This window comes from Nicotiana sylvestris, chromosome 11, assembly GCF_000393655.2.
Source record: "Nicotiana sylvestris chromosome 11, ASM39365v2, whole genome shotgun sequence".
Taxonomy (NCBI): domain Eukaryota; kingdom Viridiplantae; phylum Streptophyta; class Magnoliopsida; order Solanales; family Solanaceae; genus Nicotiana; species Nicotiana sylvestris.
Window position 1 is genome coordinate 30,967,028 of NC_091067.1, and position 22,719 is coordinate 30,989,746.

Sequence of the window (22,719 nt, forward strand, 5' to 3'; positions counted from 1 at the left end):
AGAGTGACTTTGCCCTAATTGGCTTTCTCAAGCTCAATTGGGTGTTCAATTTGTGCAAGCAATGTTGGCTCAAGTCGGGTATTACTATCTCTAGGTTTAACCCTTTAATTGGGGCTATCAATCTCTTGAATATACTCCAATTCCCTATGGGCCTGAAATTCCTAGACTTAGTCTCTCTTTTTTAAGAAGAGCCTAAGTCAAAAAGGCACAAATTAGTGTTTGCAACCACTAATTCAATATAGAAAGCATAAATCAGGATAAATAACAATCACCCATAAACATCTAAACCCTAAAATAAAAGACCCATTAAATAACCACACTAGTGTTGAGCCACAACCCTAGCTAATGAGTTTAGCTACTCATAATTAAAGAAGAAATTATAGATTGAGATGAAGAATAATCCATAAATTATAATTATAAGATAAGATACTAAGATTAATTGCTAAGTAAGCTACAAAATTACTCAAAATGGGAAAAAGTCGCCGTTCACGAGCTCATTACTGATCAGATGACCTAAAAATCTGAAAAGAAAGTATCTATACACAGCTAAATTTTTCGGACAAAAATGCCCCTAACAGAGGTACCGCTGACAGTAGAAAATGGACCGTTGCAGCGGTGAGGCAACTGCAGACCGTGATCTTCAGCTTTTGGCTCAATTTCAGGTCCTCTGAACTTCTTCTCCGCGAATCGCGATAAACTGATCATTGTCGCGGTGGAGGCACCACGGTCGCATAAAATCACCGTGGATCGCGGTAGCTTGAATTCCAAAAATGCCAACTCTCTGAATCCTTGCCACTGCGGACCGCAATAAAAGGACCGCGGTCGTGGTGAGTCTTCTGTGGTCGCGGTGGATTTTATGCTGTAACACTACTTTGACTTGGTTTTGAACTTGTGCATGTTTCACTCCTTTTTGAGCTAGTTATGACATCCTTGTCTCCTTTTGACCAAACACTGCAAATAAGCACAACAAGTTAGCTTTTGGGGAATGCTTGTACACATTTTAGTCCAAAACTCAAGCAATAAAGGGCATAAACTAGACTAGAATTCCTAGTTATCAACTCCCCCAAACTTAAGCTTTTGTTTGTCCTCAAGCAATTAAAGTAATTCCCACCCCCTCAAGATAAAGAAAGGAAAATTCAGCTGTTCTAAAGTAACCTCATCAAGAATCAATTTGGACTAACAATTACCCTCAACTCAAATGCATTATCAACAATACACATACTTTTAGTACCATGGCTATAGTGCGACACAAAAGCATCAAGGGTTGACTCAACTCATCAAGAAAACTCTTTCTGTTACATTGGCCGCTGTGAAACCCAAACTTATACTCCTCAACTCTCCATAAGCAAATCTCACTTTTAGATTGTAGCACTCAGAATGAGGATTGTGGAAAAATACACTCATCTCTCAAAGGAAGGCCACAAGTCCGGCTCTAAGTATAATAAGCTTGCACCTTATGTGAGTCACCACTAATGTAAGCTCACTCAACTCAAGATCATATAGGGATTTTGTGGGAATGTAATGAAGGATTTTGGTTCAGGGTAGGATATCTTGGTTTAAGAAGGTTTCATCTTCCCTTAAGCACTTTATTTGTAAATTTTGGCACACATTTTCTTGACTCTTTGAGTCATTTACTTCTTCTTTAGGGGCTAGAGAGACACACTGTCACTCTTTGTTGTTCATTTCAATTTTTTTCTCCTTTCTAATCTCTTCATGCCTTTCATCTTTTGCTTTTGTTGAAACACTTCATTTCTTCTACATTGTTCATTTTCTTTTTGAATCTTTGGCTTCTTTCTTTTTCTTTTTCTTTCCTTTTCTTCATTTTGTACCTTTTATCACTTTTGCATTCCTCGTCTCTCCCCTCAAACTTATGTTTTTGCCTTGTGCTAAGGAAAGATAGGGTGCCAAGAGAGGATCATTTTAGAACGGATAAAGGTTTGTATCATGGCTATTGAAAGAATAAGGGCTAAGGCTCAACGGAGTTGACTAGCGATAATATTATTTGTAGGCTATGGATATTTTCAAGTTTCACTTGGGATCAAGGAGAGCCTATAATCACTTCTCAAGCTGAGCTACACTTAGGATTTCGCCTAGACAAATATTCAGGGCAAGTTCTAGACTCATTGGCATGAGACTTGGACTTGCAAATCAATACCTCACCACACAAGCTATATGATTGCTAAAGAAACAGAGTCGAGGGCCCACAACAACCTTAGCTAAGATTTGAGCAACACAAATGGTTCCGAGAAACCACTCGATGATGGTTTAGCCAACTCAAAAGTCTCAAGGTCACAACTATCACCATCCTATACACAATAATTTATTTTTAACCATAAGGTCAAAGGTAAATGTGTTAGGCCCAAGTGAAGCTTTGCCTGAGGCACTATTACTTACTAACTATACTATTTATACCAAAACGAAAAAAAAAACTGACTCAAACCCTTAAGAAGGTTGTCATGCCATCCATCATCGGGAAGAGCCACCCAGTTCACACAAACTCCACCTTTGGAAAGAACCGTGACATTAAGAAAACCAAAGGCTTATTGATCAATTAAACTTGATAAATAAGAAGCTATGAACCGAAAAAGAAGCTATCAAATGAAATAAGAAGCTATAATATTAAGAAAATTGCAAAAGAAGCTATGAAGTAAAATGCGGAAAGTAAACTGAATATGTACAAAAAGGGGGTTTAGATAAATATACATAAGAAGGGAAAAATATATACATGAGAGTAACTTTATATACAGACCAAACAATAATCAATAACAAAAAGTAAAATAAAAAGTAAAGTTATATACATACCAAAAGTGAAAAATAAGCATAAAGAAAGAAAATAGTGTCATAATTACAATCCAACTATCAAATAAAAAATCCAAGTAGGGCAACCCCCTCAAATGAAAGCTAGGATTGTCCTCAATGCTGACTAACCAAAAATAAGCTCAAAAAGAAAGATAGAGAGTGAAGAAAACTCCCTATGGATCCTCCGTATGCATGGGGTCCTGTGGTAGCACGGGATCCTATGGTTGGACACCTGGATCAGCTGTCCCGGGAGCCTGTGGTTGGGTAGCTGGATCAGCTGTCCCAGGAGCCTGTGGCTAGTCAGAAGCAGAACCCTCTGTCTCTGCCAACTCAATCTCAACATCGTCCACCTGGGGGATCATCCTCCTCTTTTTTGGAGATCTCTCAAGCTCCTACTCCGAAACCTACTCTATCTCAGCTGCTGGAGGCTGATCATGCAATAGCAGATCCAAAGGCAAATGATCAACTACCTTCATCTTCTCCACTTCACCCCTAAATTCCTTAACCGACTCCTTCGATGCCCGTGTATGTTTCAGCTTCTTTGTGTATTTGCTCAGTTCCTTTAGTGTTTTTCCTTGTTTAGCAAGAGCATCCATTATCAACTTTTGGTTATCAAGGAGCTTCTTCTGGTTGTCCAGAAGCTCCTTGAGAGTCTCCTCTACCGAAGCTGGCAATTGTGGTTGTGGGGGCACTGACTGCGCTGCCACTGAACTAGAAAGTACAAACAACTTAGAAGTTGCTGTCTGTATCCAGTTGTTGATACTGCAGAGTGTTTGGTTCAATCTGTGGGCAGTCAATGGGTGTGCTGAGGAGGATGGAATATCTGGAGGAGTGGAAGTAGATGGTCAGGTGGCAGGCTCTAGTATGGCAGTGGAAGGCTGAGAGGAAGTGACTGCTACTACTGGCTCTTCATATTGGCCAGTTAAAGTAACGGCTATGCCTTTAGGATCCTTCTCTTTGGGGTTGTCATCCTCCTTGAGGCTGTACCAGGAAAAGGGCATCTTGGGTTTCACCTTCACGCTAAAGTTCCTCTTCTCCACATACTGGTCTTCCAAATACATTGTAAGGAAATTTGGGAAGGGGTATGATCTGTCTCCCTCATTGACCACTCTAGTGATCACCCTAGACATAACATTCCCGATATTGATCGGGAACCCTACCATAATAGACGCCACTAATATCACCTGGGAGACCGGCATAAAGTTTTCATGAGTAGTGGGGTCCAGCCTGCTGCATACAAAAGTCTCCCACCCCTTCACCTCAAAATTTAGAGTTTTTCTCAAAATTGCAACTCCTGATGTCAACCATGCTGGGGTGGTGCCCGGGAGAGCCAAATATGATGCTAACCATGGACGGGATGCCTCATCAAGTGCCAATTTCTCCAAGTACAATGATTCATCCTCCTCAGGAAAGCCCAGGTACTCATTGATTGTCTTCCCATCAAGCTTAACTTTCAAGTTTCGCACTTTAGTCACTTTGGTATCCTTCTTGATGTGGGAAGCATTGGCGTAAAACTCTTTGATTAAGTGCTCGTTTGCCTCTGACACCTTGCTGGTGAAGTAATCCTACCCCACATGTTCATTGAATTGTTGTTTCACATTGGGGTTGTGTGGCAAGAGATCCCTCTCTATGAACTGGCGCTCAATAATAAGCGACCTTAGAGGCCTCCATTCTTGGAACTTGTGATACGCTAGCTCATTGACGAACGACTTTTGCCACACCTTGGGGTTTCTAGTTCTCTCCATACCCTCGGGTTAGGGAACACCCCCTCCCTCTTTATTCGATACCCCAGCCTCTACATCCTATCCAGGTGATGAAGGTGTAGGTGAGGTTGAACTATCACCGCTCTCAGTTGAGCCCTCAGACAACTCAGAAGAAATCTGAACTGAAGCATGAGCAGTAGGAGAGGCCGAAGGTGTAGGTAAATCTCTCAAACGATGCCTCTCTGGGAAGTCAGGTACATATTCCGGCACTGAATCAGACTCAGATGCCTCCCGGGAGGGCAAGTACTCACTTCCCTCAGAATGGGAAGCAGCTCTATTTGCAGCTTTGATGAATTTTCTGGTTTCCCCAATTGCTTTCCGAGCTGCTGGGGTCAATTTGATCATGCGTCATCTCCTACCCCGGGAGGACTCTGCTCTACCCTTTTGTTTGTCACCACTGCCTCTGGATTTAACCATTGTCTGCAAGTATATCAGGTGAATTTGTTAGTGCAAAGATTGGAATAAGCAGTGCCGAAAAGTAGTTGACAGTGTAAAGCAGAACTGCAGACCGCTATCTGCGAAAAATGCACTATGGCCGCGAAGGCTGCATAGTGGACCGCAAAAAATCAACCGCGGATCGCGGAGAGGTGGGAATCACACTGCCCACTCTCTGATTAATTGGCATCGCGGACCGCAAAAAATGGAGTGCGGCCGCAGTAAGTGCATTGCGGACCGCGTAAAATGCCATTGCAGACCGCAAAAAATGCCACTACAGACTGGGTTTATCAAGACTTGAAAATCTCTCAAAAGATAGGTGACCGCGGAAAAACTACCATAGACTGCAAAGGTAAAATTTGGGCTCAACACCTAGGGTTTCTAATTTTTCGTGTATTTTAGTATTAATAAACATATTATCAACCCACTAGGTAGTTAATTACTATTTCTGACTAATTAAAGTCTAATCTAATTAGCATTATAGAATCCTAAGTTAAAAATTAAAAGAAAAAGGAAGAAGAAGAAGTAATAACAACAAATTAAAAGAAAAAAGAAAATAAAAAAAAATTAAAGATTAAAGGTAGATTTGAATTAACAGAAGTGAGATGCAATACAGATGAAGCTAAGTTCTTGTGTTGTGCAAATTAGTGCGTGAGTGAACAGTAGTCTATAGTGATTGAGAGTGCAAAGGGCGATAAGTATAAAAGAGGGACCTGAGGTCCTATTTATAGACAGAACCTGGGACCCACTAATTCTTACCTACCGCGGCGCAGTAAATGCACCACATATCGCGATTGTGAAACTCAGAAGGGCTGCTTCTATGAGACCACCGCGGGTCGCGAAAAATGCTTCGTGACAGCGGTAACTCACTGCGGTCCGCGAAAAATGCACTGTGGCTGCGATTAGAACTTCATAGAGCCTCCACTTTTGACCATTTAGCATTGCGAACCACAATCAAATTCCGCCCCCCCAATAAGGCCACCGCGGATCGTGAAAAATAGAGCGCGACCGCGATCCAAACTTCAGAGAGTGACACATTTTTCCATCTTAGTCGTGCACTGCATCAAACATCCCTATACATATCTCACAACCAGTTAGTTCAAAAACAAATCCTACACTAAGAAGAAATTGAAAGAAGTATATAAAGAAAAACACATTGGTTGCCTCCCAAGAAGCGTCTGATTTAACTCGCTGCACGACGTAGGTTACCATCAATCACTTGAGATGGATCATTCCCACCACATGGCTATCATCAAACTTGCCAAGATAGTGCTTGACTCTATGCCCACTAACTCTAAAGATCTCACTATTTTTGTTTTTCAAATCAAGAACACTAAACGAAGTCACAAGCACCACCTCAAAAGGTCCACTCCATTTTGATTTAAGCTTACCCGAAAAAAGTCGTAACCCGGAATTGAACAAGAGAACCAAATCACCCACTTTGAACTCTTTGCCATGAGCATACTTGTCATGAAGGTACTTCATCTTGTCCTTATACAAGGAATAACTGGAGTAGTTATGAAACCGGAATTCATCAAGCTCATTAAGCTGCTCCACCCAAAGATTTGCTGCCACATCCCATTCAAGATTTAACTTCCTCAAAGCCCACATGTCCTTATGCTCTAACTCGACCGGTAGATGGCAAGCTTTCCCAAATACCAACCGGTACGGAGACATGCCAATAAGAGTCTTGTAAGCAGTCCTATAAGCCCAAAGAGCATCATCTAATTTCTTTAACCAATCGGTCCTATTTGCATTGACCGTCTTTGACAATATACTCTTGATCTCCCGGTTGGAGACTTCAACTTGCCCACTAGCTTGAGGATGGTAAGGGGTAAAAACCTTGTGATTGACACCATACTTTTCAAGCAAAGTGTCAAATGCCTTATTGCAAAAGTGAGACCCTCAATCACTAATGATTGATCTAGGAGTGCCAAACCGATTAAAGATACTCTTCTTGAGAAAGGACACAACACTCTAGGCCTCGTTGTTGGGTAAAGCAACGGCCTCAACCTATTTTGAAACATAATCAACGACCAAAAGAATATACGTGTTGCCATAAGATCTTACAAACGGACCTATGAAATCGATGCCCCACACATCAAATATGTCAACCTCGAAAATAGTGGTGAGATGCATCTCATCCTTCTTTGAAATTCTACCCACTCTTTGACATTCATCACATCTCTTCACTAGTTCACTTGCATCCTTGTACAATGTGGGCCAATACAAACCACAACTTAACACCTTTGAAGCTGTCCTTGCCCCACCATGATGACCACCGTAGGGAGAGGAATGACAAGCATCTAGAATACTCAATTGCTCCTCATCTAGAACACATCTCTGGATCACACCATCATTACAGATTTTGAACAAGTACGACTGATCCCAGTAGTAGTCCAAGCTATCCCGTTTAAGCTTATTCCTTTGGTTAGAAAAGAGCTCATACAGAACAACACCAGTGACATGGAAATAGGCAATATCTGCAAACCAAGGCATACTATTCACAGACACAGAGAGGAGTTGCTCATCAATAAATGAATCATTAATCTCGAGGCCATCACGGGGCCTCCCCTCCTCCTGCAAGCGGACAAGTGGTCCGCCACTTGGTTTTCACACCCTTTTTGGTCCACAATCTCCAATTCAAACTCTTGAAGCAATAAGACCCATCTCATCAACCGAGATTTGGAATCCTTCGTAGTCATCAAGTAGCAGAGTGCGGCGTGGTCGATATGAACTATCACCTTGGAACCCATGAGATAAGGCCTAAACTTCTCCATTGTGAACACAATAGCCAACAACTCTTTTTCCGTCACCGTGTAATTCACTTGAGCATCATTCATTGTTTTGCTTGCATAATACACTGGGTGAAACATCTTATTCACTCTTTGACCCAAAACCTCTCCTACCGCAACATAACTTGCGTCACACATGAGCTCAAAAGGTAAGCTCCAATTTGGTGCAATAATAATAGGAGTGGTTGTTAATTTTTACTGAGAAGTTCAAAAGCTTTTATACATTCTTTATTGAACATGAACTTGGCATCTTTTTCCAATAACTTGCACAAGGGATTCACTGCCTTAGAAAAGTCTTTGATGAATCTTCGGTAGAACCTCGCATGACCAAGGAAACTTCTAACCCCCTTGACTGAGTAGGAGGAGGAAGCTTTGAGATCACTTTGATTTTATCCTTGTCCGCCTCTATGCCGCTCTTTTGAGATCTTATGGCCGAGGACAATGCCCTCATCGACCATAAAGTGGCATTTCTTTCAGTTAAACACAAGATTGGTCTCTTCACACCATGCTAATACCCTGTCAAGATTCTTCAAACATTCATCAAACGAGTCACCCACAATACTGAAATCGTCCATGAACACCTACAAAATATCCTCTACCATGTCGGTAAATATGGCTATCACACACCGCTGGAATGTAGCTGGTGCATTACATAACCTGAATGGCATCCTAGAAAAGGCAAAGGTACCATACGAACACGTGAAGGTGGTTTTCTCCTGATCTTCTGGAGCAATCAAAATCTGGTTGTACCTAGAGTACCCATCCAAGAAATAGTATAAGGCACGCCTAGCAAGTCTATCTAGAATCTGGTGAAGAAAAGACAATGAAAAGTGTTAAAAAATGTTCACAACATTCAACTTGAAATAATCCATGCACACTCTCCATCCGATGACAGTCCTAGTGGGAATCAACTCATTTTGTGCATTGGTAACCACTGCTATACCACCCTTCTTTGGCACACATTGCACCGGCGAAGTCCAAGAACTATCCAAGATGGGGTACACAACCCCTGCATCCAACCACTTGATCACCTCCTTTTTTGCAGCTTCTTGCATAGCCTCATTCAACCTCCTCTGATGTACCACAGAGGGCTTGACATCTTCTTCAAGAATAATCTTGTGCATGCAAAAGACGAGGCTTATTCCCCGGATACCAGCTAAAGTCCATCCAATTGCCTTCTTCCATTTTTGGAGCACCGCCAATGTGGCATCTACCTGCATGTTATTAAGACAAGAGGAAAGAATAACTGGAAAAGTTGAACTAGGGCCTAAGAATTCATACCTAGGATGTGGAGGCAACGACTTCAACTCCAACATGGGAGGTTCCTTGATTGAGGGCTTTGTTGGTGGAGTCTTCCTATTCTCAAGATCCAAAGAGAGCTTCCGAGGCTCATAAGAGTAAGAGCCCATTCCATGTAAAGCATTGACACACTCCACCCGACCTTCATCCTCATTTACATCAATGTTCAATAATACCGCTTCTAGAGGGTCCTCCAAATTGATCATTGCACTAGTATCATCAACTATCACTACTATGACAAGATCCACGAAAGAGCACACTTCAGTATTGTTGAGCTGCTTCATTGACTTGCAAACATGAAAGACCACTTTTTCATCACCCACCTGGAAGGTGAGTTCCCCTGCTTCCACATCAACTAAGGCCTTCCCAGTTGCAAGGAAAGGTCTTCCCAATATGATCGGAACCTCATAATCTACCTCACAATTCAAGATCACAAAAACAACGGGCAAAATGAACTTGTCCACCCGAACAAGAACATCATCTATAATACCAAGCGGCCTCTTCATAGTTCTTTCCGCCATTTGCAACCTCATTGAAATAGCCCTCGGTTGCCCAATACCCAAAGTTTTGAACACAGAGTAAGGCATCAAATTGATACTTGCACCAAAATCGCACAATGCCTTTGCAAAATTAGCGCTCCCAATGGTACACGAGATGGTGAAAGCGCTGGGATCTTCAAGCTTTGGAGCCATTGAGTGCACAATTGCACTTACTTGGTGAGTCATCTTGATGGTCTCACAATCCATGGATCTCTTCTTAGTCACCAAGTCTTTTATGAACTTAGCGTAACCCGACATTTGCTCAAGAGCTTCCACTAAAGGAACATTGATTGATAAGCTCTTCATCATGTCAATAAATTTTCTAAATTGGTTCTCATTCTATTGCTTCGCAAGCCTTTGAGGGTAAGGTGGAGGAGGCCTTGGCAAGGGAGCCTTAGCCTTGGGAACTACCATTTCCGGTATGTCTATTACGTGTTTCCTAGACGGGTTCACATCATCTTGGGTCTCCACCTCAGCATCATGAACATCAATCCTCACTTCCGCATTCACATTCTCTTCTCTCACTTGCTCATCAACTAAAGTAACATCATTATCTTGCACTTGAATCTCATCACTCACAATTTCCTTTTGCTTGGAGGTATTCACATCACCACCTCGACCACTTCTAGTAATCACCACCACAGCATGCCCGGTGTTGTTCCTACCCTTAATGTTTACTACCGTATCACTAGGTAGATCCCCCTTAGGGTAAGTATTCAAAGACTGAAATCTATCCAAGTTAAACCTTCAAATTCCTGATTGAAGTATTGTGAGATGCCAACTGGGCATCGGAGTCGACATTCTTCTTCATCATTTTTCTAAACATCATCTCGATCCTTCCCATCTCATTGTTTGATGGGCTAGGACCTTGGGACGGAAATGAAGGTGGGTTATTTGGTTGTTGATGTATCAGAGGCCTTTGAAAGTCTTGCCCCCGATTTCCTTGATTGCCATTGTTCCAACCCCCTTGGTTGTTGTTTCCTCCCCAATTGTTGTTGTTGCCACTTCAGTTACCTTGATTGTTCAGGTTGCCCCAATTTTGATTGTTGTTCCCCCAGTTTCTATTGCCTTGTTGGTTTTTATTCCCCCAATTACCTTGGGATCTCTAATGTTGTTGTTGATTAGGAGTATTGCCCCTTTGTCCTTGATAATTGTTCACATATTGTACTTCTTCATTTTGCTCATCATACCCCTCATCTTGATTGAACCCATCACTACCTTGGTTATATTGATCCGGACTACCTTGACCTTGTTGACCTCTTTGTCGCCTCTTATTGACCAACATGTTGACACCTTCCATAACATTTACTTGTCTAGGAGATTGAACCTATTGCAACTGATCTTTCGCTAACTGATTCATTGGGGTAGTTAACTCTGCTATTGCCTGGCCATGATCATGGATCTCTTTGTGCAAGTTGTTGACAGTGGGGTCACCCTGTGGCACATTGGCTCGACTTTGCCAAGCCGAGGAAGTATCTTCCATCTCATCTAATATCTTACACTCTTGATCATAAGGTGTGTTCATAAAATTTTCCCTGCTAGCTGGTTCACTACATACTGATTGGTTGTGTTAATGCCACAATAGAATGTCTGCTGAATCATTACTTCGGTCATGTCATTGTTCGGACATTCTTTCACCATTGTCCGATATCTCTCCCAGATCTCATGAAGTGATTCATTAGGTTCCTGTTTGAAGGCCAAAATCTCATCTCTCAAAGTTGCCATATGCCCTGGAGAGAAAAACTTTGCTATAAACTTGTCCGCCAAATTATCCCAAGTAGTAATGGAATGGTTGGGAAGCCTTTCAAGCCAGTCCAAATCTTTCCCTCAAAGTGAAAATGGGAACAATCTTAACCGAAGTGCATCCTCTGACACATTTGTTTGCTTGCTTCCCCAACAGGTATCCACGAAGCCTTTAAGATATTTGTAAGCATTCTGATGGGGAGCACCTGTGAAATACCCTCACTGCTCCAACAAAGTCAACATCACATTTGTAATTTGGAAATTGCTAGCTTGGATCCGGGGTGGGACAATTGCACTAGCATATCCTTGGTTTGGAAGAACCCGAGGAGACACTCTTGGAAGTGGCGGGGGAGGGTCTGGGACATTATCATTATCCTGACAGCCTCTCCTTTGATCTTAAGGCATTACAAGTACCTCATAATTAAAAATATTGTCATCTAACTCCTCCCCCAGAATAGCATTTCCAAGAGGGTCACTGTTATTGTTCGCCATTTTGTACCTGAATTATCGACACACACAAATTAGTACCACAGAAGGAAAGAAAAATAAGACACATAACTATTTAGATAGATAGCCAAAACCATTAGCTCCCCGACAACGATACCAAAAAGTGATCGGGTCCAACCCTACACCACTATAGAGTGGCAAGAGCGGTCGATGCAGCTTTTACCCGAGAAGGTCGGGATTGAATTCATAGAGAGCTAATACAATGTTTGGAGTTGGATTTCTATCTAATCTAGCAGTGTGTAGTGCTCTTGATTACACTTCCAATCATGTTTGTTTGTTTGTTACTTCTAATTTTATACTAGTGATGTGCAGAATTACGCTAAGTATATATAGTTTTAGTGTTTTCTAAATGGGTAAAGAGGCACTAGGGAAGTGACTTACTCCTAGGTGAGTATCTAACAGGATCTAGGAAGTAGGGCAATAATGTTATAGTTGGGATCATGCTATAGCGAATGCATGAAGCTACTCACTCTACACCTCTTGGTAGTAAGAGTGACTTTGCCCTAATTGGCTTTCTCAAGCCCAATTGGGTGTTCAATTTGTGCAAGCAAATGTTGGCTCAAGTCAGGTATTATTATCTCTAGGTTTAACCCTTTAATTGGGGCTATCAATCTCTTGAATACACCCAAAGTCCTTGTTGGCCTGAAATTCCTAGACTTAGTCTCTCTTTCTCAAGAAGCGCCTAAGTCAAAAAGACACAAATTAATATTTGCAACCACTAATTCAACATAGAAAGCATAAATCAAGCCAAATAACAATCACCCATAAACATCTAAGCCCTAAAATAAAAGACCCATTAAATACCCACACTATGGTTGAGCCACAATCCTAGATAATGGGTTTAGCTACTCATAATTGAAGAAGAAATCATAGATTGAGATGAAGAATAATCCATAAATTGTAATTACAAGATAAGATACTAAGATTAATTGCTAAGTAACCTACAAAATTACTCAAAATGGGAAAAAGTTATCGTTCACGTGCTCACTACTGATCAGATGATCTAAAAATATGAAAAGAAAGTATTTATACACGGCTAAATTTTCCAAACAAAAATGCCCCTGGCGAATGTACCGCTGACAGTGAAAAATGGGCCGCTGCAATGATGAGGCTACCGTGGTCGCGGTAAATCAACCGCGGACCGTAGTCTTCAGCTTTTGGATCAATTGCAGGTCCTCTGAACTTCTTCTCACGGACAGTGATAAACTGACCGCTATCGCGGTGGAGGCACCGCGGTCGCATAAAATCACAGCGGACCGCGGTAGATTGAATTCCAAAAATGTCAACTCTCTGAATTCTTGCCACCGCGGACCGCAATAAAAGGACCGCAGTCGCAGTGAGTCTTCTGCGGTCGCAATGGATTTTATGCTGTAGCACTGCTTTGACTTGTTTTTGAACTTGTGCAGGTTTCACTCCTTTTTGAGCTGGTTATGACATCCTTGTCTCCTTTTGACCAAACACTGCAAACAAGCACAACAAGTTAGCTTTTGGGGAATACTTGCACACATTTTAGTCCAAAACTCAAGCAAAAAGGAGCATAAACTAGACTAGAATCCCTAGTTATCAAAGACTAAGGTATAACTTTTCTCCTCTTTTAATTATGACTGATGTTATGAAAAGAAAGTTCGTTGCCTTTGAAATTTCGGGCAAGAACTATATGATATGGGTGTTGGATGATGAAATCCATTTAGATGCAATGAGTCTTGGAGACGCCATTAAAGACAAAACTAAAGCATCCACCTACGACTATGCTAAGGCCTTGATTTTCTTGTGCCATCACCTTGATAAAGGGTTGAAAATAGAATATCTCACAGTCAAAGATCCACTTGTTTTGTGGAATGATTTAAAGGAAAGATATGACAACTTAAAGTTGGTCACTCTTCCACAAGCACGATATGATTGGGCTCATCTAAGGCTCCAAGACTTTAAGTTTGTTTCTGTCTGCGATGTTCAGAATTACTTCTAAATTGAAACTCTGTGGAGATAATATCATTGACTATGATATGCTTGAAAAAATGTTCACAACATTTCATGCCTCCAATATGATCTTGTAACCGAAAAAGGTGGAGACAACCGAAGTCGCATATCCTCTTTATCTTTCTTCATTTTAATATTGTTTAAAAGTACATACGCTAAGAGCCTGAAAGCATATTACCCACAGTATTCATTGCACAAGATTTTATTCCTACAAATGGCATACAGACCGAAAAGCAATATGCATGAGCGTGAAGTACATAGATTATTCTACATCTAATATGTAGCAATATGCATCAGTGAAAAAAGTTGGGGTACGCATTGATACTGGAACAACGATATTCTTTAGTGACAGTTAATTTTGTTTTTACGCTATCATTCATCCAATTAATTATAATATTATATAGCAAAGCATTAATTTAACAATAAATTAATATAAAGTCTATAAGTTATGTATTAATACAACATCATGTAAATAACTTATACATGTAAATAAATTTGTTGTAGTTGTATTATTTATATGTGTAGTGTACTCATAATTGTATTATTTTTAGCTATGTAATTGTTTGTATCATAATCAGAGTTTGCTCAAAATTGCATTATAGGGTCGTTATTAAATTATTGATTTAACTTTATTTCTTTTTCTTTTCTCTGAAAATACTAGTATTTATCATATATTTTGTATGTCAAACCATGGGAACCAAATATGAATATCCCAAAAAGAAAACTTGGATCAAAGTTTAATTATAAAAATATTTGTTTAGTTGACTCATGTACGATACATACAATATTCAAAGAGAAGAAATATTTCTCTCATTTAAGTATGTGTAAGGCAGATGTTACTATAATTTCTAGTAGTAGTAAATTAATTGAAGGCAGATGTTACTATAATTTCTAGTAGTAGTAAATTAATTGAAGGCTCTGGAAGAACTACTATTACTCTGCCTAAGGGAACAATACTTATCATCGAGAATGCAATGTTCTCCTCCAAGTCCAAGAGGAACTTGTTGAGTTTTAAAGATATCCGCCGAAATGGATATTATATTGAGACAATAGATGAGAATAATCTTGAATATCTCATCATTACCAAGAATGTCTCTGTCCAAAAGAGGGTTATTGAGAAGTTCCCATCTTTATCTTGTGGCATGTATTGGACAAGAATTAGTGCAATTGAGGCACATTCTACCGTAAACCAAAATGTTACTGATTCTAATACTTTTGTACTTTGGTATGATCGATTGGGACACCCTGGATCAATTATGATGAGACGGATTATAGAAAACTCAAATGGGCATCCATTAAAGAATTTAAAGATTCTTTTAAATAATGAATTTTCTTGCACTTCTTGTTATCAAGGCAAGTTAATTATTAGACTATCACCAACAAAGGTTGGGATTGAGTGCCTTGCGTTTTTGAAACGTATACAAGGGGACATTTGTGGACCTATTCACCCACCTAGTGGGTCGTTTAGATATTTTATGGTCTTAATAGATGCATCTTTTAGATGGTCTCATGTGTGCCTATTATCATCTCGCAACCTAGTGTTTGCAAAATTAATGTCACAAATAATTCGATTACGGGCGCAATTCCCGATAATTCAATTAAGTCGATTAGACTTGATAATGCCACTGAGTTTTCATCCCAAGTATTTAATTATTATTGCTTATCAATTAGGATAAATGTGAAACATCCTGTGGCTCATGTTCACACTCAAAATGGCCTTTCAAAGTCTTTAATTAAACGTCAGCAATTGATAGCAAGACTGTTACTCATGAAAACGAGGTCGCCCACTTCTGTTTGGGGTCACGCCATTTTGGATGCAGCAATGCTAGTTCGTTCCAGACCGACAAATTATCATAAATATTCCCCGTTGCAATTAGTTTTGGGTTATGAACCTAATATATCCCATTTAAGAATTTTTGGATGCGTAGTATATATGCCTGTAGCACCGCCATATCGCACCAAAATAGGTCCCCAAAGAAGGTTAGGAATATATGTTGGGTTTGAATCGCCCTCAATTATTCTCTACCTCGAAACATTAACGAGGGATTTGTTCACTACACGATTTGCAGACTATCGATTCGATGAGACACTTTTCCCAAAATTAGGGGGAGAAAATAGTGAAACCAAACAGGAAATTTTGTGGAAAAATCCATCATTATTTCATCTTGACCCATGTGTCTCTATTTGTGAAAAAGAGGTGCAAAATACTATCCACTTGTAGAGAATAGCAAATCAAATGGCAGACGCATTTACGGATCTGAAAAGGATAACAAAATCACATATCCCTGTAGAGAATGTTCCAATCCGTATTGATGTCCCTATTGGACAATCTTCTAGTGTCATAGCTAATGTGTCAAAGCATGCCTAAAACGTGACAGACCATTAGGTTCTAAGGATCAAAATCCTAGAAAAAGAAAAACAAATGATCAAAATGATACTACGAAAGAGTCTCATGAAGAAATCCACGATTTAACCAATCCTGAGATTCATGAGGAAATCACTGAGCTTGAGACTCAAGAAAATAAGGAACTATCAATAAATCCAATAGATATTGAGAAAAATTTGAATCGATTGGATATAATGGTGGATTAGTCTTTGCATATAATGTTGCATCTAGCATTATGCAAGATGGTGATGATCTTCAACTCAATCTGTCGGAGAATGTCGACAAAGACGTGATTGGACAAAATGGCTAGAAGCAATCCAATCAGAGTTGAATTCACTTACAAAACGTGAAGTTTTTGGGCCTGTAGTCCAAGCACCTAATGGTGTTAAGCATGTTTGCTATAAATGGGTGTTTGTACGCAAGAGGAATGAGAAAAATGAGGTACAAAGATATAAGGCACGCCTTGTTGCACAAGGATTTTCACAAAGGCCTGGTGTCGATTATGAAGAGACATATTCACCCGTTATGGATGCTATAACGTTCTGTTATCTCATTAGTTTTGCTGTCCATGAAAAGCTTGACATGCATTTAATGGATGTGATTACCGCCTACCTTTATTGCTCACTTGATAATGAGATATACATGAAAATTTTCGATGGATTTAAAATGCCTAACGCACATAATTCAAAGATCCGAGAAATATTTTCAATCAAATTACAAAGATCTTTGTATGGTCTAAAGCAATCAAGACGAATGTGGTATAATCATCTTAGTGAGTATTTATTAAAGGAAGGTTATAGAAATGATGCAATTTGTCTATGTGTTTTTATAAAGAAAACAACATCGGAATTTGTTGTACTTGTCGTATATATTGATGACATAAACCTTATTGGAACTATTATAGAACTCCAAAAGGCAATTGATTATTTAAAGAAGGAATTCGAGATGAAAGATCCCGGAAAGACAAAATTATGTCTTGGTTTGCAAATTGAACATTAGGTAAACGAAATTTTTGTTCATCAATCTGCCTACATAGAAAAGGTATTGAAACAGTTTTACATGGATGTAGCATATCCATTAAGTACTCTGATGGTTGTTCGATCACTTGATATGAATAAGAATCCATTTCCACCCAAGAAGATAATGAAGAGCTACTTGGTCATGAAGTATCATATGTTAGTGCAATTGGTGCACTAATGTATCTTGCTAATACAAGAAGGTCCGACATAACTTTTTCAGTCAATGTCTTAGCAAGATATATCTCTTCTCCCACAAGGAGACATTGGAATAGAATCAAACGCATATTGCGGTATCTAAAAAGGACTACCGATATGGGCTTATTTTATGGCAATAATTGCAGTCCTGATCTTGTTGGTTATGCTGATGCTGGGTATTTATTTGACCCACACAAGGCTCGATCTCAAACAGGTTATGTGTTTACCTATGGAGGCACTGTCATATCTTGGTGATCGACTAAGCAATCAATTATGACTACTTCATCTAATCACTTTGAGATAATTGCTATTCATGAAGTAAGTCGAGAATGTGTGTGGTTGAGGTCTATAATACATCTTATTCGAGACAAATAACTACCCACGATTTTGTATGAAGACAATGCAGCATGCATAGCCCAATTGAAGGGAGGATTCATAAAAGGAGATATGACAAAGCACATTTCACCAAAGTTATTTTTCACACATGATCTTCAAAAGAATGGTGATATTAATGTGCAACAAATTCGTTCAAGTAATAATATGACTGATTTGTTCACAAAATCTCTATCGACGTCAACCTTCAAGAAGTTAGTACATAAGATTGGGATGCAAAGGCTCAAGGATGTGAAATGATACTCTTATCCGGGGGAGTTTAATACGCGTTGCACTCTTTTTCCCTTACAAATTTTGTCCCACTGGGTTTTTCTTGCAAGGTTTTTAACGAGGCAACCAAAAGGCGTATTGTTAGATATGTGTACTCTATTTCCTTTTCTAGAATTTTTTTTCCCATTGGGTTTTATATTAGTTAAGGTTTTAATGAGGCACATTACTTATTGAGTAGACATTCAAGGGGGAGTGTTGTGAATAGAATTGTAATTAGAGTGAATGTCTATCTTTTAGAGAGTTTTACTTTGTGGCTAAGTCATTTTTCCCCTATAAATAAAGGGGTCTTATCCCATTGTAAATCATCCCAAAATTCAATAAAAACTTCCTTTCTTTCTTTGCAATATTGTTCTTCTTCTTTTATTATTTTATTACAAAACATGCTTTATTAACTTAATTGTGTAAGAAAAGTACTTCGGTGTATAGTATATAAGCTAAGAAATAATTTGAGCAATAATAATAAAAATAATAAAATTTAGTTTCTTATTCTCCCATCTAAATAAAAAAGTAAAAATAATCGTACAAGAAAGAATATTTTTTATATGCAAGGATGTGAAAGAACAATCTAACTGAAAATATTGAACATATTTAATAAATAAAGAAGAATATGAGAATGACACGTATCAGCTAAAACAATTGAGTTAGAATTCAGGTGTATGCGACACGAATGTGAAATAATGAAGGGGCAAATACTTGCTCGAATTTAATATTTTTTAACGACCCGATTGGTTGTTTTGAGCCCTAGCACGTTGTTTGGCAGTTTGAGGCCATGAGTAGCTTCACTTCAGGTATTATGATTTGTATGCGTGGTCGGAACTGAATTTCGGGGAGTTCAGAATTAATTCGGAAAGAAAATTCTCATTTCGGAAGCTTTATGTTGGAAAATTGACTAAGTTATGATTTTTGAGTAAACGACCTCGGAATCGGGATTTGAAGGTTCCAACAGGTTCATATGATAATTTTGGACTTGGGCATATGTACAGATCGAGTTGTGGATGACCTGGAAGCATTTCAGCGCCTATTGTGGAAGTTGGCATTTTGGAAGAATTTTATAAATTTGGGTTGAAGTGCAATTCAATGTTAACGATGTCCGTTTAGGATTCCGAGTCTGGGACTAGCTCCTTATGGTGATTCTAGTATTGGGAGCGCGTCCGAAAGTGGATTCGGAGGTCCGTAGGTCATTTTGGAGCCATTTGGCTAAAGTTAGAAATTTGAAGGTTTTTAAGAAGTTTGACCGGAAGTGGACCTTTTGATATTAGGGTCAGATTCTGATTTCGGAAGTTGGAGCAGGTCCGTAATGTCGAATGTGACTTGTGTGCAAAATTTGAGTTCAATCAAATGTGATTTGATAGGCTTCGACATCGAATGTAGAAGTTTGATGTTCTAAAGTTCATTAAACTCAAATTGGGATGTGATTCGTGATTTCGATGTTGTTTGATGTGATTTGAGGCCTCGAGCAGGCCCGTGTTATGTTTTGGGACTGGTTGATGTGATTGGACGGAGTCCCGAGGGGGGCATCGAGTGTGTTTCAGGATGATTTCAGGTCATTTATCCATGATTTGCTGCTGATAGTTTCTGGTGTATCTGGTTTGTATCGCTATCGCGGTTGATGGGACGCGATCTTGAAGAGAAGTTGGAGCTAGGGAGAAAATTGTGCATCGTGAACGTGACTGTAGGCTCGCGAATGCAGTAGAATACTTAGGACAGCCTACGCGAACGCATGAGGCTGCTGCGAACACGTAGAAGAGAGAGGGAGCGGGGCCTGGAGAAGTTGGCCTTCGCAAATGCGGCTACTGGAACGCGAACGTGAAGGGTGGTAGTCACCAAGGTCCACGAACATGACCATGCTTACGCGAACGCGAAGAGGAAATTGAAGGCAGTGCATTTTTGGCCTTCGCGATCGCGAAGAACGGTCGCATGGGCAGTGTATAAGTTTGCAAAAATGGGTTTGGCTCATTTCATCTCATTTCTTCCATGGGAGCCGACCTAGAAGCAATTTTGGAGCTCCATCTTCATCATCTATGTCAAGGTAAGTGATTCCCACCTATTGCAAGTTAAATACTTGAATTATATATAAATTTTAACATGGAAATTCATGGAAAATTAGTGAAAATTTGAGGGTTTAAAGAAAAATATAGAATGGTATTTTTGGATTCTGACCACGAATTTGAGCATAAAATTGGAAATAAATTATATATTTGAGTTTGTGAGGCTATGTGTAAAGTTTATCTTCGAAAGTTTTCGAAATCCGGGCACGTGGGCTCGAGGGTGATTTTATCAACTTTTCGAGCGGAGTTGGGAGTTTGTTTAAATCGAATTTTTGTGAGTATTAAAGTCTATTTTTATTGATTTGCACATTGTTTGACTAGTTTTGGAGGGTTGGGCATCGGTTTGAGTCGTCGGAAGGTCTTGGAAGACGGTTATGGAACTTCGGAGCAAGGTAAGTCTCCTTTCTAACCTTGTAAGAGGGAATTAACCCTATAGGTGAAATAATTCAATACGTGCTTTTATTTGCGGGGGCTACGTACGCACGAGGTGACGAGAGTCCGTACGTAGCTACTATTATGCTTAAGTCCGGATAGTCTAGGACCCAAAAGCATGCTATACTTACTATATTTGTAACTTATCATCAATTTAAATTGCTTAAATCATATCGAACCGGGTAAATGAATTTCTATAAGGTTAAACTTTACTTTCTTAACCGTTAAAAGAGGATTGCCATTTCTTTGGATAATTGCTCCTTGATGAATTCTTGATTGACTGTTTGATTATATTTTTTTTGGGGAGGGGCCGAATGCCTCAACAGATTAAATAGATGCATCTATGGTTCATGTCGTTCGACCCTCCGGCAGTGCACAGTTTAAATATTATATGGGATCGGGCCTACGACCTTGGCATGATTTGCACATGACTTAATTGATTGTTTTGGAATTATTGACAATTGATGTGGCCTCCTTGGCTGGAGATATAAATCGTTAAAAGGTGAAAATAATTTTGGAAGCCTCATATTAACAAAAGAATTGTTTACCTGCTTCATGCTATTGAGTTTATAGTTGTCTTATAAAATCCATGATTAATCATTTTATCGGTATATTATTGTTGGCCATAGTAAGTATCAGAGTCGATATCTCATCATTACTTTTTCGATATTAGATTGGATACCTACTGGGTATGGGTTATTTTCGTACTCATATTACACTTGCTGTACATTTTGTTGTACATACACATGTATGTCTAGTGGCCTTGTGGGCACAATGGCGTGGTTGATACGGGGACTTAGGTGAGTTGCATCTTATGTTGTGATCCGCAGCCAGCAGAGTTTCCTTCCGAATATTGTATTTTCTTTTCTGTCCAAATTTGTATTCTTGTAATTGTTGTATTTTATTTTGTTTCCTAGTAAATTCTCATGCACTTGTGACACCAGGTTCTGGGATGATTATGTGATATTCAACATTGAAATTGGAGAACATTATTATTATTATTCTGTAAAGTTCATCTTTTACTAGTTAAATTAAAGGAAAATTATGATTTCAAAAATATTAAAATGAGAATTTAATAAATTATTTAGTGTTGGCTTGCCTGACAGTGGTGTCTGGCGCCATTACGATCTTTAACGGATTTTGGATCTTGACAACATGGTATCAGAGCACTAGGTTCACTTAGGCCTCACGAGTCACTAGAAAGTCTAGTAGAGTCTTGCGGATTGATACAGAGACGTCAATGCTTATCTTCGAAAGGTTACAGGGCTGTTAGGAGCATTTTCCTTCTTGATTCCTCATAGTGTGATTTGATTCCTTTGAGGCTTATGCCTTCATTTCCTTCATATTCAATCTTACGCGGTGTGAAGTGCTTGTTATAAATTGGGAATTGTAATGGTACTACAGATGTGGTGCGAGATGTTTCTCCCTACGTAGTTGATTGGGCTATTGTCGTTTCCTTGCAGAAGGATATTCTGTCATTTTAGCTTAGTAGCTGTACTTTTGAGAGTTTTGAGGCTATGCACAGGTTGCTATGATGCTCATGAGTTGTTATCGCACAGTATTGATATGATTGTAGGGTGCTTGTCTATGTGTCAGGGCAGTGAATGACTTGAAAGAAGGTTTATTTAGTGCATGATTCAAAGATCGTGGTGTGCGGTAGTTCGGGATTGAATCAATGTTCCTGGTGTTGATGGCTCAAGAAAGATGATCTTCAAAGGTGTTTAAAGTTGGCAGCGATCTATTGTTTCAGATGCTACATAGATGGATTTTGACTTAAGGCAACAACTGGGTAGCGAAGGATGAGGAAGGACATGTGGGAGATGTCTTGCAGTGGTTAAACTTCTAGAAGGCCAAGTGTGAGAAACATGAGTCTAGTAGTTGATTAAATGAGTGAGTTTGACCAAAGTGGGAGAGTTGTAGAGTAGCATATGGGTTCTGTGGTAGGATGACTACATGCATTGAGAAAAGTTTAAAGTGATTTGGGATTCATGGTGGGCAGTGACTAGGTCTACAAAATTAATTCGGAATATTGTCTATTATACGGGGGAGATTGGATGCGACAGGAAGGAGTGGCTTGATAGGAAGAAGAATACAACATGACCTTGGATTGGAATGTATT

The 22,719-nt window shown here is 39.5% G+C and overlaps 2 protein-coding genes across 2 annotated transcripts; one reads left to right on the forward strand and one right to left on the reverse strand.

Moving 5' to 3' along the window:
* Nucleotides 1–6,212: 6,212 nt before the first annotated feature.
* On the reverse strand, nt 6,213–9,939 carry LOC138880888 (uncharacterized). Its single transcript, XM_070161072.1, has 6 exons — nt 9,508–9,939; nt 9,040–9,414; nt 8,671–9,006; nt 8,481–8,598; nt 7,048–7,480; nt 6,213–6,744 (listed from the first exon to the last, which is right to left on the reverse strand). Exons 1-6 carry the CDS (start codon nt 9,937–9,939, stop codon nt 6,213–6,215), a joined length of 2,226 nt encoding a protein of 741 aa, XP_070017173.1.
* A 3,541-nt stretch (nt 9,940–13,480) lies between these two features.
* Nucleotides 13,481–13,846, forward strand: LOC138880889 (uncharacterized). Its single transcript, XM_070161073.1, has one exon. The coding sequence runs from the start codon at nt 13,481–13,483 to the stop codon at nt 13,844–13,846; it is 366 nt and encodes a 121-aa protein (XP_070017174.1).
* Nucleotides 13,847–22,719: the final 8,873 nt, after the last annotated feature.

Coding starts and splice junctions, on each gene's coding strand:
- LOC138880889 (XM_070161073.1), top strand. CDS start 13,481: ATGACTGATGTTATGAAAAGAAAGTTCGTTGCCTTTGAAATTTCGGGC.
- LOC138880888 (XM_070161072.1), bottom strand. CDS start 9,939: ATGATGAAGAGCTTATCAATCAATGTTCCTTTAGTGGAAGCTCTTGAG. Junction 7,481..8,480: donor CACCTTCACGTGTTCGTATG/GTACCTTTGCCT, acceptor CTTGGTTTGCAG/ATATTGCCTATTTCCATGTC. Junction 6,745..7,047: donor GTAAGATCTTATGGCAACAC/GTATATTCTTTT, acceptor CAATGCAAATAG/GACCGATTGGTTAAAGAAAT.